The sequence below is a fragment of the Patagioenas fasciata genome, chromosome W, assembly GCF_037038585.1.
Source record: "Patagioenas fasciata isolate bPatFas1 chromosome W, bPatFas1.hap1, whole genome shotgun sequence".
NCBI lineage: Eukaryota > Metazoa > Chordata > Aves > Columbiformes > Columbidae > Patagioenas > Patagioenas fasciata.
In genome coordinates this window covers 54624113-54639906 of record NC_092559.1, presented here as the reverse complement: position 1 = coordinate 54639906, position 15794 = coordinate 54624113, and the positions used below count along the sequence as shown (strand labels likewise).

Sequence of the window (15794 nt, the reverse complement as noted above, 5' to 3'; positions counted from 1 at the left end):
GGGGTGCTGCAGAGGACAAATCACCCTGCATCCTCCATCAAAACAGCTGCTGTAAAAAAAAAAAGGCAGGTTGTGGTTGTAGGAGACTCCCTTGTAAAGGGAACAGAAGGCCCTATATGCAGACCAGACCCACTTCTTAGGGAAGTCTGCTGCCTCCCTGGGGCCAGGGTTAAAGAAAACTTCCTGCTCTGGTTAGGTCCTCTGACTATTACCCACTAATAATTTTTCAGGTAGGCAGTGATGAAACTGAAAAGACAATCAAGAAAGACTTCAGGGCCTTGGGACGCATGGTCAAGGGATCAGGACCACAATTAGCGTTCTCCTCTGTCCCCACAGTTGCAGGGTATGACGAGGAAAGATGCAGGAAGACCCACCAGATCAATACCTGGCTGCAGGACTGGTGTCACCAGCAAAATTTTGGGTTTTTGATCATGGATTGTCTCGCATAGCACCTGGCCTGCTAGGGACAAATACAACACACCTGTCTCAAAGGGGAAAAGAATCCTGGGGCAGGAGTTAGCAGGGCTCATTTAGAGGGCTTTAAACTAGATTTGAAGGGGGAAGGGAGGAAACCAGGTGTGGCACAGGTATACCCGAGAGCAACATGCCAGCAACTGAGGGTAGTCTTAATGAGGCCCTTAGGTCTGCCATCCCAGTGGAGGTAGGGGATGGAGATCCGTACAGTAAGAGAAATACAAGGGTTATTGATGTGTTAGAAACGGTGGAAGCATTTGATGATGGCCACAAAAGAATTAGGCCTTCTTACCAGAAAAAAAGTGGCAGAATCAATGGCCCAGCTGAAGTGCATCTATACAAATGCACGCAGCATGGGCAACAAACAGAAGGAGATGGAAGCCATTGTGAGGCAGTAAAACTATGATACAGTAGCGATCACAGAAACGTGGTGCAATGACTCTCATAACTGGAGTGCTGCATTAGTTGGTTATAAACTCTTCAGAAGGCATAGGGGAGGAAGGAGACGAGGTGGGGTAGCCCTGTATGTTAGGGAGTGGTTTTGTTTGTCTGGAACTTGATGAGGGCGATGATGGGGTTGAGTGTCTATGTGTGAGAATCAAGGGGAAGGGCAACAAGGCGGACATCCTGGTGGGGCTATATTACGGACCGCCTAACAAGGATGAAGAGGCAGATGAAATATTTTGCAGGCAGCGGGGAGAAGTCTCCTGATCACTAGCCCTTGTTCTTATGGGGGACTTCAACCTACCAGATGCCTGCTGGAAATACAGCACAGCAGAGAGGAACCAGAGGAACATTCAGCCCTGTTGTCACCTTAATCAAGCTCTAGACAGTCAAACCACTCCCTAACATACAGGGCTACCCCACCTCCTCTCCTTACTTGCCTATCTCTTCTGAAGAGTTTATAGCCGTCCATTGCAGCACTCCAGTGGTGCGAGTCATCCCACCATGTTTCCCTGATTGCAACTATCTCATAGTTTTGCAGCTGCACAATGGCTTCCAGCTTCTGTTTGTTGCCCACGCTGTGTGCATTGGTGTAGATGCACTTCAGTTGGGCTATTCATCCCTTTTTTTGGGGGAGAAGCCCTAATTCGCACATGACTGTTCTAAGGTACTTCCGTGGTTTCTAACACATCAGTAATCATTGCGTGTTTGCTGGTGCATGGCACTGAGGTGGCAGACTGAAGGACCTCACTAGCACACTGTCCCTCAAACACTGGTGTGCCACCCCCAGGTTTATCTCTGATGAGCCTGTTTTTTTGCCCTTCATCCTTCAAATCTAGCTTAAAGCTCTTTCAATGAGCCCTGTTAACTCTTGCACAAAGATCCTTTACCCTCTTTGAGACAGGTGCATCCCATTTGTCACCAGGAGGCCTGGTGTCGTGCAGACCAACCTGTGTTGAAAAAAAACAAAATTATGCCAGTAACACTGGAATCAGTGCCAGGTATTGATCTGCTGGCTCTCCCTGTTTCTTCCCTCATCATTCCCTGCACCTGGAAGAACAGAGAACACTACTTGTGCTCCTGATTCCTTAACCAGTCATCCCAAGGCCATGAAGTCCCTCTTGATTGCCTTCGGTCTTCCTTTTACAACTTCATAACTGCCTATCTGAAAAATCAGTAATGGATAGTAATCTGAGGGCCATAGCAGGGCAGGAATTTTTCTCTTCACATTCTTGACCCTGGCCCCAGGTAGGCAGCAGACTTCCCTATGAAGTGGGTCTGGTCTGCATGTTGGGCCTTCTGTTCCCTTCAGAAGGGAGTCTCCTATGACAATAACAAATCTTTTTTTTCTTTATGAAAGCAGTTTTGACATAGAGCATAGGCTGACTTAACCTTGGCAACACCTCCAAGCTAGATGAACGATCATCCTTGTCATTGTTTGGTTCCATTTTCAGAACCTCATACCTGTTATGCACAGGCACCTGAGAAAGTGGGGTAGTCACGGAGGAGACCCACCTGCTGCGCTGGTCAAGAACTTATCACCATTGCCCCCTATCCCTTTAGTCACAGTGTTCATCCAGGTGGAGAGAGGATAGAGAATCCTCCGTACCACGTGTCCTGTCTGCCTGACAGGCCTGTCCCAGGGAAGGTAGGATGCGACTCCAGTAGTCAGTCTCCTTCTCAGACTCCCTGATACTCCTCAACCTACTCACCTTCTCCCAGAACTCTGCCACTAAGTGGAGGAGTTCCTCTACCTGGGCACACCTTCCACAGGCTTACTACTGCTGTCTGGTACTGGCCTAAGAGTAGGGCACCCCCTGCAGCCTGACAGCTGGATAGCAGCCTGTTCCCATCAGAGCTCTGTCTGGGAAGCTGTGTCAGTAGTAGCAGGTGCAGAGTTTAAAGAGGCCATGGCCTTCTGCTGGGTAGAGACAATTGCTCCATGTCTGAGCTGTCAGAGCTACAGCATCCTTCCTGCATACCCTTCTACATGAAGTGCTGCACAAACTGCCATGCCATGCCCTTTCTGACACGCCATGCCCTGTTTGTCCACCCTAATTGGAAGCACTCCTTAGGGGCTTCTTTTATATGGGGGGGAGTGGGCTTGTTTGCCATTGCTCCTGGTCCCTCCCAGGTCTTGACAGCAGTTGTCATGCAAGCTGCAGGTTCCTGTTGGGTCTCTTGGTTCCCCATGAGTTTTCCCTGATTCAGGAAACCTCCCTGTACATCATGCTTGAGTGCTATGCTGCGGATTGTGCTGGCACCAGAGCTGCTAGCCTTGGTGACTCAGTGCTAGTTTCAGTTACGCCACATTTAAATCTCCTGCCATTGCTGCTGGCTCTGCCTGCAGGCTCTTGGCAGGTCTCTCAGCTTCCTCTGAGGTTACTCCGGTTCAGGAAACCCCCCTGTACACCACACTAGAATGACCAGCTCTGTCCCTAGTTAATGGATGCAACTGCATACCAACAAACACACTTGGGCTGCAGTGTACTGATTCAAATAAGAAAAGGTTATATCAATAGGACAATTTCCTTTAAAGAGTCTCTATTACAGAATCCTACTCCACTTCCTGGCTCAGGGAAGATCTAACTTATTTTTCTGGACTAACTGCAAATGTCATTTCCTCATGCCATTTAAGGAACTGGTTGAGGCTAGAATGAGTAATTTAGTGATGAGATGATATTACCATGAGTTCAGAGAATCATATAATCGTATAGGTTGGAAAAGTCTGAATTAAGATCATCAAGTCCAACTGTTATGAGTTTTGCTGTTATGTAGGCAGTCAATTACATGCTTGTGAATTCTGTTTTTAAAGAATGTATTTAAACTATGTAAAGCACTTAAACCTAAGGAAAGATACATTATTACCATAGCATATGTTAAACTAAGTTAACTTCAGAAGCAGAAGAGTCACATTTCAAAGGTGGGATGCAGAGATCTTCAGAACTGTGCCAACACACACTGACAGAATGTTGACTTTCACTCTATTAGAGTCTAGATTTTTTTTTTTCTTAAGTAACAAATGTATCAATGTTTTCACTGAATGCTGCAGCTCTCTATACACTGATACTACTCAGAAGAAAAAAAAAAGAAAAAAACACTCTACAAGACGACTAAAAGGAGTTAGTGTTATGTGATCTCCATTGCCAACTGATTGGTCAAGGAGAGTTCACTCATTTGCTCTCTTTGGAGAGGAATACAGAGATTAAGACATTTTCATCCATGTTTTCAACACGTTCTTACCTGATCATGAATGTCAACTATCACTGTGTTCTGCTGTGGCGGGTGAGCAGCTGGGTGCAACATATGATGGGATATACTTGGAGGGTTAAAGGCTTGGGGCTCTTCTATTGCTTGCTGCTGTCCATAGGAGAGATGGTGATAGTTTTCATCTTGGCTAACAGAACTGTATTGGGACAGGCGATCCCTTCTTGCTCTCTGACGGCGAACAGGAGGACTAAAATACATAAAGAAAAAGATGAAAGATCACATTAAGAAAAGTTTGTGGCACTGATAACTAGAAGCACAAAGAACTCAATAGTAAGGATATTTTTACACTGGAAAGTTTTGCTAGGCTGGGTATGTTAGCTTGTCATACAATCTTTCACTGAGAAAATTTCTGAGAGCCCTAGCATAAATGCTTATTTCAGCATGAGTGCTTTGAAACCTAAAATCTGCAATTAGTAATAAAATCAGTTAATAAAAATAAGGGTCATAGATTTTAAGTACTCGCTAAATTAATAAAGTTCTGTCATGGTTTTGTTAAAAAACAAGACTGGTTTCTCTTTTAGTGAATTTTCCTTTCAGCTAAAGTCTTCTTAGCAACTGCACTTTTCTAAAGTAGGATAGATGTTTTGGTAGACATACCAATGGAATGCAAGGTCGTTGATAAGGATGTACGTCCCGTAAGTGAGAGGGGCAAGGAGGAGAGAATTGAACAGGTGACTAAAACTGGCCAACTAAGTATTCCATCCCATCCACATCATAACACCATATAAAAATGGGAGATCACAAGGATCTCGTTCTTTGACTATGGCCGACATCTGGGAAGGACCCTGCCTACTGTCCCTGCAAATCTTGAGGCCTAGTGACAGACCCTGCATCCTTGAATCCAGTTTCAGTTTGCTGCAGAGTCCAACCCAGGACTTCTGGGTGCCTGCCCTGCAGTTATTGGAGCAATTCTGAGCTTTGCCGGGGAATTCAAGATTGGGTTTGTATATTTTGTATTATTTTCTCTATTTTATTAGTAGCATTAGTAAAACATTTTTAAACTTTTTTTCCAACTTGCAAGTCTGTCTCTCTTTTCCTCCTATCACCTTTCCTTAGTGGGAAGGGGGGAGGCTGGGAGGGAGAATGCGTTAACAGAAAGCATCTGCCACGGTTTATTGTCACCCTGCAATCAAACGGTGACAGGTTTACAGATGTTAGGTGTTAGGCACTTGTTAGGCATTAAGTAACAAGAATGGTATTTGTTAAGATAAGCAGGAGAAGGTTAGGACACAATGCACTTGCTCCTAGAAGATAAGGTGGCGAGACCAATGCAGAGACCGGCTTGAGACCAGTTACTACCACCTCTGCGGTTATGAGCTGAATAACAAAGGGACTGCACCTGCCCAGAACCTGGGGTCAAGCAGAGGACAACATGAGAAAGACTTCTTACTTCATCCCAGGACCCTCAAAAGACCACCCACTTACTGAACTGTACATGCACAGGGGACATTTACATATGCTAAGAATTTCCTGGAAATGTAATAAATATGTATGATCTAAATGGATATAACCTGTGCCTGGAGCTTCTTCTGCTCCCCCCACTAGGAAGATGGATCCCCTGGGGTTGGTGGCACACCAGTAAAGGTGATGCTTGCTTTCAAAACTGCAAATTTTGGTGTTAGAAGTTTCTTCACTTAGCCGATTTAGAGTATCACTTGAGCATAGCTTAACAGAACAGAGGAAACAAGAAGAAGAATTTTTAAAACATCATAGAATCTCCTGAGTTGGAAGAGACACACAAGGATCAGAGTCCAAATTGTGTCTCTGTATACGACAACCCCACAGTTCACACCATGTGTCTGAGGGTGTTGTCCAGTCTCTTCTTGAACACTATCAGGCTTGGGGCCATTACACCTCCCTGGGGAGCCTGTTCCAGTGCTCCAGCACCTCAGAGTAAAGAACCTTTTCCTACTGTCCAACCTAAACCTCCCCTGGCACATCTTCCTGCCATTCCCTCAGGTTCTGTCATTGATCGCCAGAGAGAAGAGATCAGTGCCTACCTTTCCTCCTCCCCTTGTGAGGAAGCTGTACACTGGTGGAGTTCAGCATCTCGTGTGGCAGGAACAGAATAGCAAGTAGAATTGCAACCCTGGACTTTGGCAGGGCTAATTTCGGCCTTTTCAAGCAATTGCTGGGGGAAATCCCATGGGCAAGACTGCTTGAAGGAAAAGGGGCCCAAGAGAGCTGGACTGCATTCAGAGATTGCTTCTTCCATGCTCAGGATCAGAGCATCCCCACACGTAGGAAGTCGAGGAAGGGAGCCAGAAGGCCTGCGTGGTTGAATAGGGATCTGTTGGGTATGCTCAAGCAGAAGAGGCGAGTTTACAGGTCATGGAAGCAGGGACTGGCCACTTGGGAGGAATATAAGGCTGCTGTTAGAGGATGTAGGAAGGCAGCTAGGGTAGCCAAGGCCTCCTTAGAATTACAGCTGGCGAGAGGGGTCAAGGACAGCAAGAAGAACTTTTTCAAATACATAGCAGATAAAACTAATACCAGAGGCAATGTAGGTCCACTGATGAATGAGGTGGGTGCCCTGGTGGCAGAAGACACAGAGAAGGCAGAATTGCTGAATGCCTTCTTTGTCTCTGTCTACTCCGCTGGAGGATGTCCTGGGGAACCCTGTACCCCTGAGACCCCGGATGAAGCCAGGTCAATGGAGGAGTTTGCTTTAGTCGATGAGGACTGGGTTAGGGAACAATTAAATAGTCTGGACATCCATAAATCCATGAGTCCAGATGAGATGCATCCACGGGTGCTGAGGGAGCTGGCTGAAGTCATTGCTAGACCGCTCTCCATCATTTTTGCCAAGTCTTGGGAAATGGGAGAGGTGCCCGAGGACTGGAGGAAAGCAAATGTCACTCCAGTCTTCAAAAAGGGCAAGAAGGAGGACCCGGGTAATTATAGACCGGTCAGCCTCACCTCTGTCCCTGGGAAAGTAATGGAACAGCTTATCCTTGGTGTCATCTCAAGGCATATCAGGGATAAGAGGGTCATTAGGGGCAGTCAGCATGGCTTTACCAAGGGGAACTCATGCTTGACCAACCTCATAGCCTTTTATGAGAATGTAACAAGGTGGATGGATGATGGCAGAGCGGTGGATGTGGTCTACCTTGACTTCAGTAAAGCCTTTGACACAGTCTCTCACAGCATCCTCACAGCTAAGTTGAGGAGGTGTGGTCTAGACAATAGAGTAGTGAGGTGGGTTGCAAACTGGCTTAAAGAGAGAAGCCAGAGAGTGGTGGTCAATGGTGCGGAGTCCAGTTGGAGACCAGTATCTAGTGCAGTGCCTCAGGGGTCAGTACTGGGGCCAATATTATTCAATATATTCATTAACGATTTAGATGAGGGAATTGAGTGTACTATCAGCAAGTTTGCTGATGACACTAAGCTGGGAGGAGCGGCTGACACGCCAGAAGGCTGTGCTGCCATCCAGCGGGACCTGGACAGGCTGGAGAGTTGGGCGGGGGATAACCTGATGGAATTTAACAAGGGAAAGTGTAGAGTCCTGCATCTGGGCAGGAACAACCCCAGGTTCCAGTATAGGTTGGGGAATGACCTATTAGAGAGCAGTGTAGGGGAAAGGGACCTGGGGGTCCTGGTGGACAACAGGATGACCATGAGCCAGCACTGTGCCCTTGTGGCCAGGAAGGCTAATGGTATCCTTGGGTGTATTACAAGGGGGGTGGTCAGTAGATCAAGAGAGGTCCTCCTTCCCCTCTACTCCGCCCTGGTGAGACCCCATCTGGAATATTGTGTCCAGTTCTGGGCCCCTCAGTTCAAGAAGGACAGGGAACTGCTGGAGAGGGTCCAGCGTAGGGCAACAAAGATGATTAAGGGAGTGGAGCACCTCCCTTATGAAGAACGGCTGAGGGAGCTGGGGCTCTTCAGTTTGGAGAAGAGGAGACTGAGGGGTGACCTTATTAATGTTTATAAATATATAAAGGGTGAGTGCCACGAGGATGGAGTCAGGCTCTTCTCAGTGGCAAACAATGATAGGACAAGGGGAAATGGGATCAAGCTGGAACACAAGAGGTTCCACTTAAATTTGAGAAAGAACTACTCAGTGAGGGTAACAGAGCACTGGAACAGGCTACCCAGGGAGGTTGTGGAGTCTCCTTCCCTGGAGACATTCAAAGCCCGCCTGGACACATTCCTGTGCGACCTCACCTAGGCGTTGCTGCTCCAGCAGGGGGATTGAACTAGATGATCTTTTGAGGTCCCTTCCAATCCCAAACATACTGTGATACTGTGATAATGTCTCCCCTCAGTCTCTTCCAGACTGAACAAACCAAGTGATTTTAGCCACTTCTCACACAGCTTCCTCTGCAAATCCTTCACCAAATTTGTAGCCCTCTTCTGGACACTCTCCAGTAGCTTTATATCCTTTTTGTACTGTGGCGCCCAGAACTGCACAGTGCTCCAGGTGAGGCTGCACCAAAGCACAGTAGAGCGGGACAATCCCTTCTTTCAACAATGCTGTGCTGGATGCACCCAGGACACGGTTGCCCTCTTGGCTGCCAGGGACACTGTTGGCTCACGTTCAACTTGCTGTGAACCAGAACCTCCAGATCCCTCTCCACGGAGCTGCTTTCCAGCATCTCGTCCCCAGTCTGTAGGTACAGCCAGGGCTGCTGTGTCCCAGGTGCAAAATCCGGCACTTGCCCTTGTTGAACTTCATGCAGTTGGTGATTGCCCAGTTCTCCAGTTTGTCCAGATCCCTCTGCAGGGCCCCTCTGCCCTCCAGAGTGTCAACAGCTCCCTCCAATTTTGTGTCATCAACAAACTTGCTAATCAGTCCCTCAAGTCCTGTGTCCAAGTCCTTTATGAAGACATTGAAGAGTGCTGTGGAACCCTGCTAGTGACTGGTCACCAGCCCGACTTTACCCCCTTTGCCAGGACCCTTTGAGCCTGGCCCATCAGCCAAGTGCTCACCCACTGCACTGTGTGTTTACCCAGCTGTGTGCTGGACATCTTGTCCAGGAGGATACTGTGAGGGACAGTATCAAAGGCTTTGCTGAAATTCAAAAAGATCACGTCAACAGGCTTCCCTTGGTCAACTAGGTGGGTAACCTTGTCGTAGAATGAAATTAAGTTAGTCAGGCAAGACTTTCCCCTCACGAACCCATACTGGCTGGGACCAATGACTGCGTTGTCCTTCAGATGTTTTTCAATAACTCCCAGAACAATCTTCTCCATGATTTTGCCAGGCACAGAAGTGAGGTTGACAGGCCTGTAGTTGCCAGGGTCATGCCTGATGCCCTTCTTGTAGATTAGGACAACATTTGCCAGCTTTCAGTCATCCAGGACCTCTCCACATTCTCAAGAGTGCTCAAAAATCACAGAGAGAGGTCTCGCTATGACATCAGCCAGCTCTTTAAGCACCCTTGGATGAATCCCATCAGGCTCCATCAACTTGTAGGGATCTAGCTGGAGTAGTAAATCCCATGAAGGTCTGGATTGATTGGGAGTTTATCATTCTCTCAGCCATGGTTTTCTAGTCCAGGGTTATGGGGGCCCCTGTGGTGGATGCACTCGACCCTCCCCAGCCAAACCAGCAGCAGTTTGGTCCAGGCTCCAGAGGAGGGAAGGGCCTGAGCCGTGGCCAGGCCAAGAACTCCTTCCAGGAGACCCACAGGGAAGCAAAAGAGCACACTGAACACCGGTGGCTTGTGGGAACAGGGAGTCTCGTGCAGACTTTTCCTACTGTATGCAATTTGACTACGAGTCAACCACTTCATTCTATAAACACGACAGCCTGGATGAGCCCACTTTGAGCTCTCCCTGCTACATAAGTGAGCTGTATGGCAATGGCTTTACTACTCACAGGTCAGTGGATGAGCCCAATTCAAGTTCAATATTAATAATGTAGCTTAAGTAGATGCACACTAAATATGATGAATTATTGAGAGAGATAAGGTTGTATGATTTTTAATATACTTTTTGCTTCATGTTACTTGGTAAGCTGGATTTGCTAAAATTTTAGGCTGTAAAGTTCTGCTCATATTTACCAAAAGCAAATACCAACCACACTGAACACTTGCAAGATAAGGTCTAGTTTGCACTTTGCTAGGAAAAATGGAACTGGCTGGGAAAAATAACAATCTAAGGCTAACATGGAGGCAGTACAGACATCTGCAAAATGGGGCCTATTTTGCACTTTGCTGAGAAGAAAGGATTTATGCAGGCAAAACAGTACCTGCAAGGTTATGGACCATAAACAATGTCTACAGCTGAAAAAAAAAAAAAGGTCCATGTGGAATCAGAGAAAAAGATCCAATGAGAAGCAAGAAGACCCCAGAGTGAGATATTGCTATTGGACTGAAACATGGTTTTCTATGCTCGGTTGGATCTCTGCACAGGTACCCAGCTTGAGCCAGCCCTCCTGCTATTCTACTCCATTCATGTTTTTTTTCTGAGAATCTTGTCTCCTGAAAGCCTGCTCTGCATACGGTTATCAGGCCTTGCCTGAAAGTTTGCCTCTGGAGTTCTAAAATACAGACTCCAGACAAAACAGTTATCAGGGAGGAAATGCCTGAAAGTTTGCTTTTGTGAACGGGTACAGGCCTCCCCTGAAAGTTTGCCTTCAGAGCTCTAAATACAGACTCCGGAATGAACAGTTATCAGGGAGAGAAGAATCCTGACAGTTTGCACCGCGACAGATACGGCCTCGCCTGAAAGTTTGTCTCTGGAGCTCCAAGACACAGACCCATAGAGCGAATGGTTATCAGGGAGGGAGGACACCTGACAGTTTGCTTTGTGAATGGGTACAGGCACCTGGAGAGAAGGTCAGCAGCATTTGGCTTGGTATATCTCCCCCATGCAGTAAATAATAGAGTGAACCTGCCACCGAACTCTTTAATGTCACGCTTCTCTTTAAGAAATCTAAACATTGTTCTGCAGTAAGCAGAACCCTAAATTACACCCCTGTGACACCTCACCACTGCTGAGTAGAGGGAAAAGATACCTCTGTCAGCCTCAGTCAGTGAGTCACTGTAGGGGTGCATCATTTTATTGGGTCAGGCGGGGATAGAGTCAACTTTCCCCATAACAGCCCTCATTTCACAGAATCACAGAATGGTTGGTGTTGGAAGGGACCTCTGGAGATCATCTAGTCCAACCCACCTGCTAAAGCAGGTTCACCAGAACAGATAGCACAGGAATGTGTCCAGGCAGGTTTGAATGTTACCAGGGAAGGAGACTCCACAACCTCTCTGGGCAGCCTGGGCCAGGCTCTGGCACCCTCAAGGTGAAGAAGTTTCTCCTCATATTCAGATGGAACCTCCTGTGCTTCAGTTTGTGCCCATTGCCCCTCATCCTATCATTGGGCACCACTGAAGGGAGTCTGGTCCCATCCTCTTAACATCCAGCTCTCTCAGTCTTTCTTCATAAGAAAGATACTCCAGACCCCTCATCATCTTTGTATCTCTCTACCAGACTCCCTCCAGTAATTCCTTGCCCTTCTTAAACTGGAGAGCCCAGAACTGGACACAGTACTCCAGATGGGGCCTCACCAGGGCAGAGTAGAGGGGGAGGATCACTACACTTGCCCTTGTTGAACTTAATTAGGTTCCTTACTGCTCAGTCCTCCAGCCTGTCCAGGTCTCACTGAATGGCAGTATAGCCTTTTGCTGTATCAACCACTCCTCCTGGTTTTTGCTGCGGCAAAGGTGGCCAACAGAATGCTGAGCTGCATTAGCAAGGGCATCACCAGCAGAGACAAAGAAGTCATTATCCCACTCTACTCAGCGCTCGTCAGGCCACACCTGGAATACTGTGTTCACTTGTGGTCCCCACTATGCAAAAAAGATGTGGACAGGCTGGAGAGGGTCCAGAGAAGGGCCACAAATATGATGACAGGACTGGGAAAGGCTGAGAGAACTGGGCCTGTTCAGCCTTGAGAAAAGAAGGCTTAGGGGAGACCTCATCACCATGTTCCAGTATTTAAAGGGTGGCTACAAAGAAGATGGAGACTCCTTTTACAAATAGTCACATGGAAAAGACAAGGGGTAATGGATACAAGTTATTTCTGGGGAAATTCCAGTTGGACACAAGAGGAAATTTGTTCATGATGAGAACAACCGGCCATTGTAATAATCTCCCCAGGGAAGTGTTAACAAGCATTCTCTTCTCCAATTTCTTTCTACTCTTACAAATTATTGGAAGATGCAAGAACTGAAATTACTTTCCATGCAGTTTTTTGCTGCACTTATTATAATTTAGTAAAAAAAAAAAAAAGTCAAAAGAAGCATTAGAATATTTGTCATATAATAAATACTATTCAGTGTTACCTGAAATAGGCTTCCCCTGAGTTGACAATAGAGAGCATAATAAACTGGCCCCTAACCTAAATAGCTTACTTACCTCCTCCTACTTCGTGCAGGTGTGCTGCAGCGTTCCCCAAGGAAGTGATGTTGGTTGGACCGAGCCAAAGGAGGCTGCCTATTTGATGCCATCTCCCATGGTCGCATTGGCGGTGATGCAGTTGGTGATACCACTGTATAGTCAAAGACTGAGTGAGAAAGGCGTTGTCTCTTGGGACTTAAACTATCTTCACTCTGTGCCAATGTAAACAAAAAAACCTTTAGCTGAGTGATTTGTTTACCATATTGAAACTCCAATAGTATTTACTTCAGCTAGCATTAGAGAGGGAGACTTAACAGATTAGATCAAAACACCATAAAGTTAAACAACTATAATTAGTTGTAGAACCTATTTCCTTCATAATGCAAACACTTAATTGCCCACCTGATGATTTTTACTAGAGCATATTTTAGCAACATCAAGTTATTTTAAATACTAATGCTACGGCAACCACAGAAGTTATATTAGAAAAAGGAGTAAACATTTACTTCAAGAAAAAGAGTTAAGTCCTATTTTGTTATAATATTCAACACAAGTACTCCCTGTCTGATACAGTTTTAGGATATAAAGATATTAACAAGTGATCCAAAAACCTTTTTGTAAAAGATAAGCATAGATTTCACACCAAAGGGATCCATATTTGCTAGTAAATAGATGCCATATAGAGCTATAGTTCAGCACATGCATTCCATTCCTACCAGGTCCACGCTTACATAGCTATAAAATAATTTTAAAATGTCTGGAGTACATATCAGCTCTACTATCCCAGCACAGCAGTACCTCATCTTTTAACTTGTTAGTGCAGTAACAGTAATTAACAAGTAAAGTCAATGTGATCAAAACCAACCATCGTGAAAAACTTGATTTAAGTTTGTGTATTGTACTGAAGTTCTGCTGGGACTTGATAGCTCCTAGAGTTGTCAGTGTTAGTGATAAGAAAACCATTCACCTCCATGTTTACATGCGGTCCTGAACAGAAATAGTTACCTCTCCTTTTCACTGCTTGTCCCTGCTTAAAATGGTTAGCTAGATCTCTCCATCATAATAATTTCAGTTAAGAGATATGTGATCAGTTTAAGAAACCAAATATTTGTAGTCATTCCCAGATGACCAATACAGAGAAAACTGAGTTTCTCTACATTAACTGTCTTCCTGAACTGCCTCCTGTAACCCTGTTAGAAGCCCTTTGCTTCACATACATTTAAAGACTATCATGTTTTAAAGCCTCTCTACACTTGTTCATTCCTTACAATTTTCCTCAGTCTACCAAATATTATTTTTCTTCCTATTTTATTTGCCCTCATGGTTTTTAGCTTTAAAGTTTGATTTCCACTTTCTGAATACTATCAGTTGAGTAGAATATTTCATAGAATGGCTCAGATTGGAAGTGACTTCAAAAGATCACATGGTCCAACCTGTCATGGGAAAGGGAGCCTAGATGAGATTATCTAGCACCCTGTCCAATCACATCTTGAAAACCTCCACTGATGGAGGACTCTACCATATCCCTGGGGAGGTTGTTTCAGTGAATGATTGTTCTCACTGTAAAAAATTTCTTTCCTAAATTGAGATGAAACCCATCCCCAATACAGCTTGAACCCCTTGTCCCTTGTTCTCTTCATATGTCTCCTTGCGAAGAGAGAGCCTCCATCCTCTTTATAGCCACCTTTCAAGTACTAGAATACTGTGATGAGATCCCCCTGATCCTTCTCTTCTCCAGGGAGAAAAGACCCAACTCCTTCAGTCTCTCCTCATAGGGCAGGTTCTCCAGCCCTTTGATCATCTTCATGGTCCTCCTTTGGACTTACTCCAGTCTCTCTATGTCTTGAATTGTGGGGACCAGGACTAGACACATGCGTTGAGTAGACCAAGATGATCGCATCTCTGTCTCTGCTAGTAAGGTCCCTGTGGATGCAGCCCAGAATCCGATTTTCCTTTGTTGCTGAAGTGGTGCAATGCTGACTCGTATTCAGCTTGTTGTTCACCAGGTCCCTTTCAGCAAGGCTGCTCCCCAGTCACACAGATATTGGGCTCTTTAGTTATACCATCTCAGGTGCAGGACCTTGCATTTGTCTTTTCTAACTTCACAATATTCTTGCTAGCTCACCCTTCCAGGCTATCCAGGTCACTCTGTAAGATGTCTTTCCTTTCTGACATGTCCACCTCACCACTCAGCTTGGTGTCATCAGCAAACTTGGTGAGGGTGTTTTCAATCCTATCGTCCAGATCATTTATTAAGATGTTGAACAGTGTGGAGCTCAGTATTGATCCCTGCGGAACCTCACTTGTGACAAGCTGCCAGCCTGAGTAAAAAACACTGATTACCACCCTCTGAGTGCAACCTGTTAGCCAATTTCCTACCCATCTCACAGACTACCCATCCAGTCTGTATCTTGCCAATTTGTCTAGGAGAAGGCTGTAGGAAACAGTGTCAAACACTTTGCTGAAGTCCAGGTAAACAACATCCACTTCTCTGCTCTCCTCATGTCAACAGAATAAGTTATTTTGTTGTAGAAGGTGATGAAGTTAGTCTGGCATGATTTGCTTTTAGTAGATCCATATTGGCTTTTCCCAATTACCTGCTTCATTTGGCTTGTAACACTTTCCAGGAGAACTTGTTCCATTACTTTCCCAGGGACTGAAGTAAGATTAATGGGCCTGTAGTTTCCTGGGTCCTCCTTTGGGCCCTTGTTGTAGATGAGTGTGACATTTGCCCTCTTCCAGTCATCAGGGACATCCTCTGATCTCCACAACTCTTCAGTGATTATAGACAGAAGCCCTATTTCTTTTTCTGCTTGATAGATAACTTGTTTTCTTGATTTCTTTTCAGCTCACACCTGTATAAGCACACTCTTTTTCTAATCCTTAAGCTGTATCAACACATGACTTTACAGTCTTTCTGACTACATTTCACCTCTTTTCAGACCCATATTTTAAAGATACATGCCACAAGTTGGAGTTTTTTCTCCTACTAAACTTTTACTCAAGCAGTTACCATTACTAAACCTAGTAATGATTAGGCAGGAAAAATGTGAACTATCAAAAGAAAAGAAGTATGCGATACCTGGGGTAATGCCAAATTTTACTATATTGTTTGTTTTTCACAGAATGGCTGAGGTTGTAAGGGACCTCTGGAAGGAATCCTGTTCAACCCTCCTGCTCAAGAAGGGTCACCTAGAGTCAATTGCCCAAGACCATGTCCAGATAACTTTTGAATATTTCCAAGGAGGGAGACTTCACAATCA

The 15794-nt window shown here is 45.6% G+C and overlaps 1 protein-coding gene across 4 annotated transcripts in view; it reads right to left on the bottom strand.

Annotated features, from left to right (window-relative positions):
* LOC136114614 (E3 ubiquitin-protein ligase RNF38-like) overlaps nt 1–15794 on the bottom strand; it is a 189501-nt gene that overhangs the window by 53379 nt on the left and 120328 nt on the right. For all 4 annotated transcript variants that reach the window (XM_065860004.2, XM_065860005.2, XM_065860008.2 and 1 more), the window contains 2 exons: nt 12550–12743; nt 4162–4375 (listed from right to left, as the gene is read on the bottom strand). In XM_065860004.2, coding sequence (XP_065716076.1) covers nt 4162–4375; nt 12550–12743 — 408 coding nt within the window. The remainder of the gene's footprint in view (nt 1–4161; nt 4376–12549; nt 12744–15794) is intronic.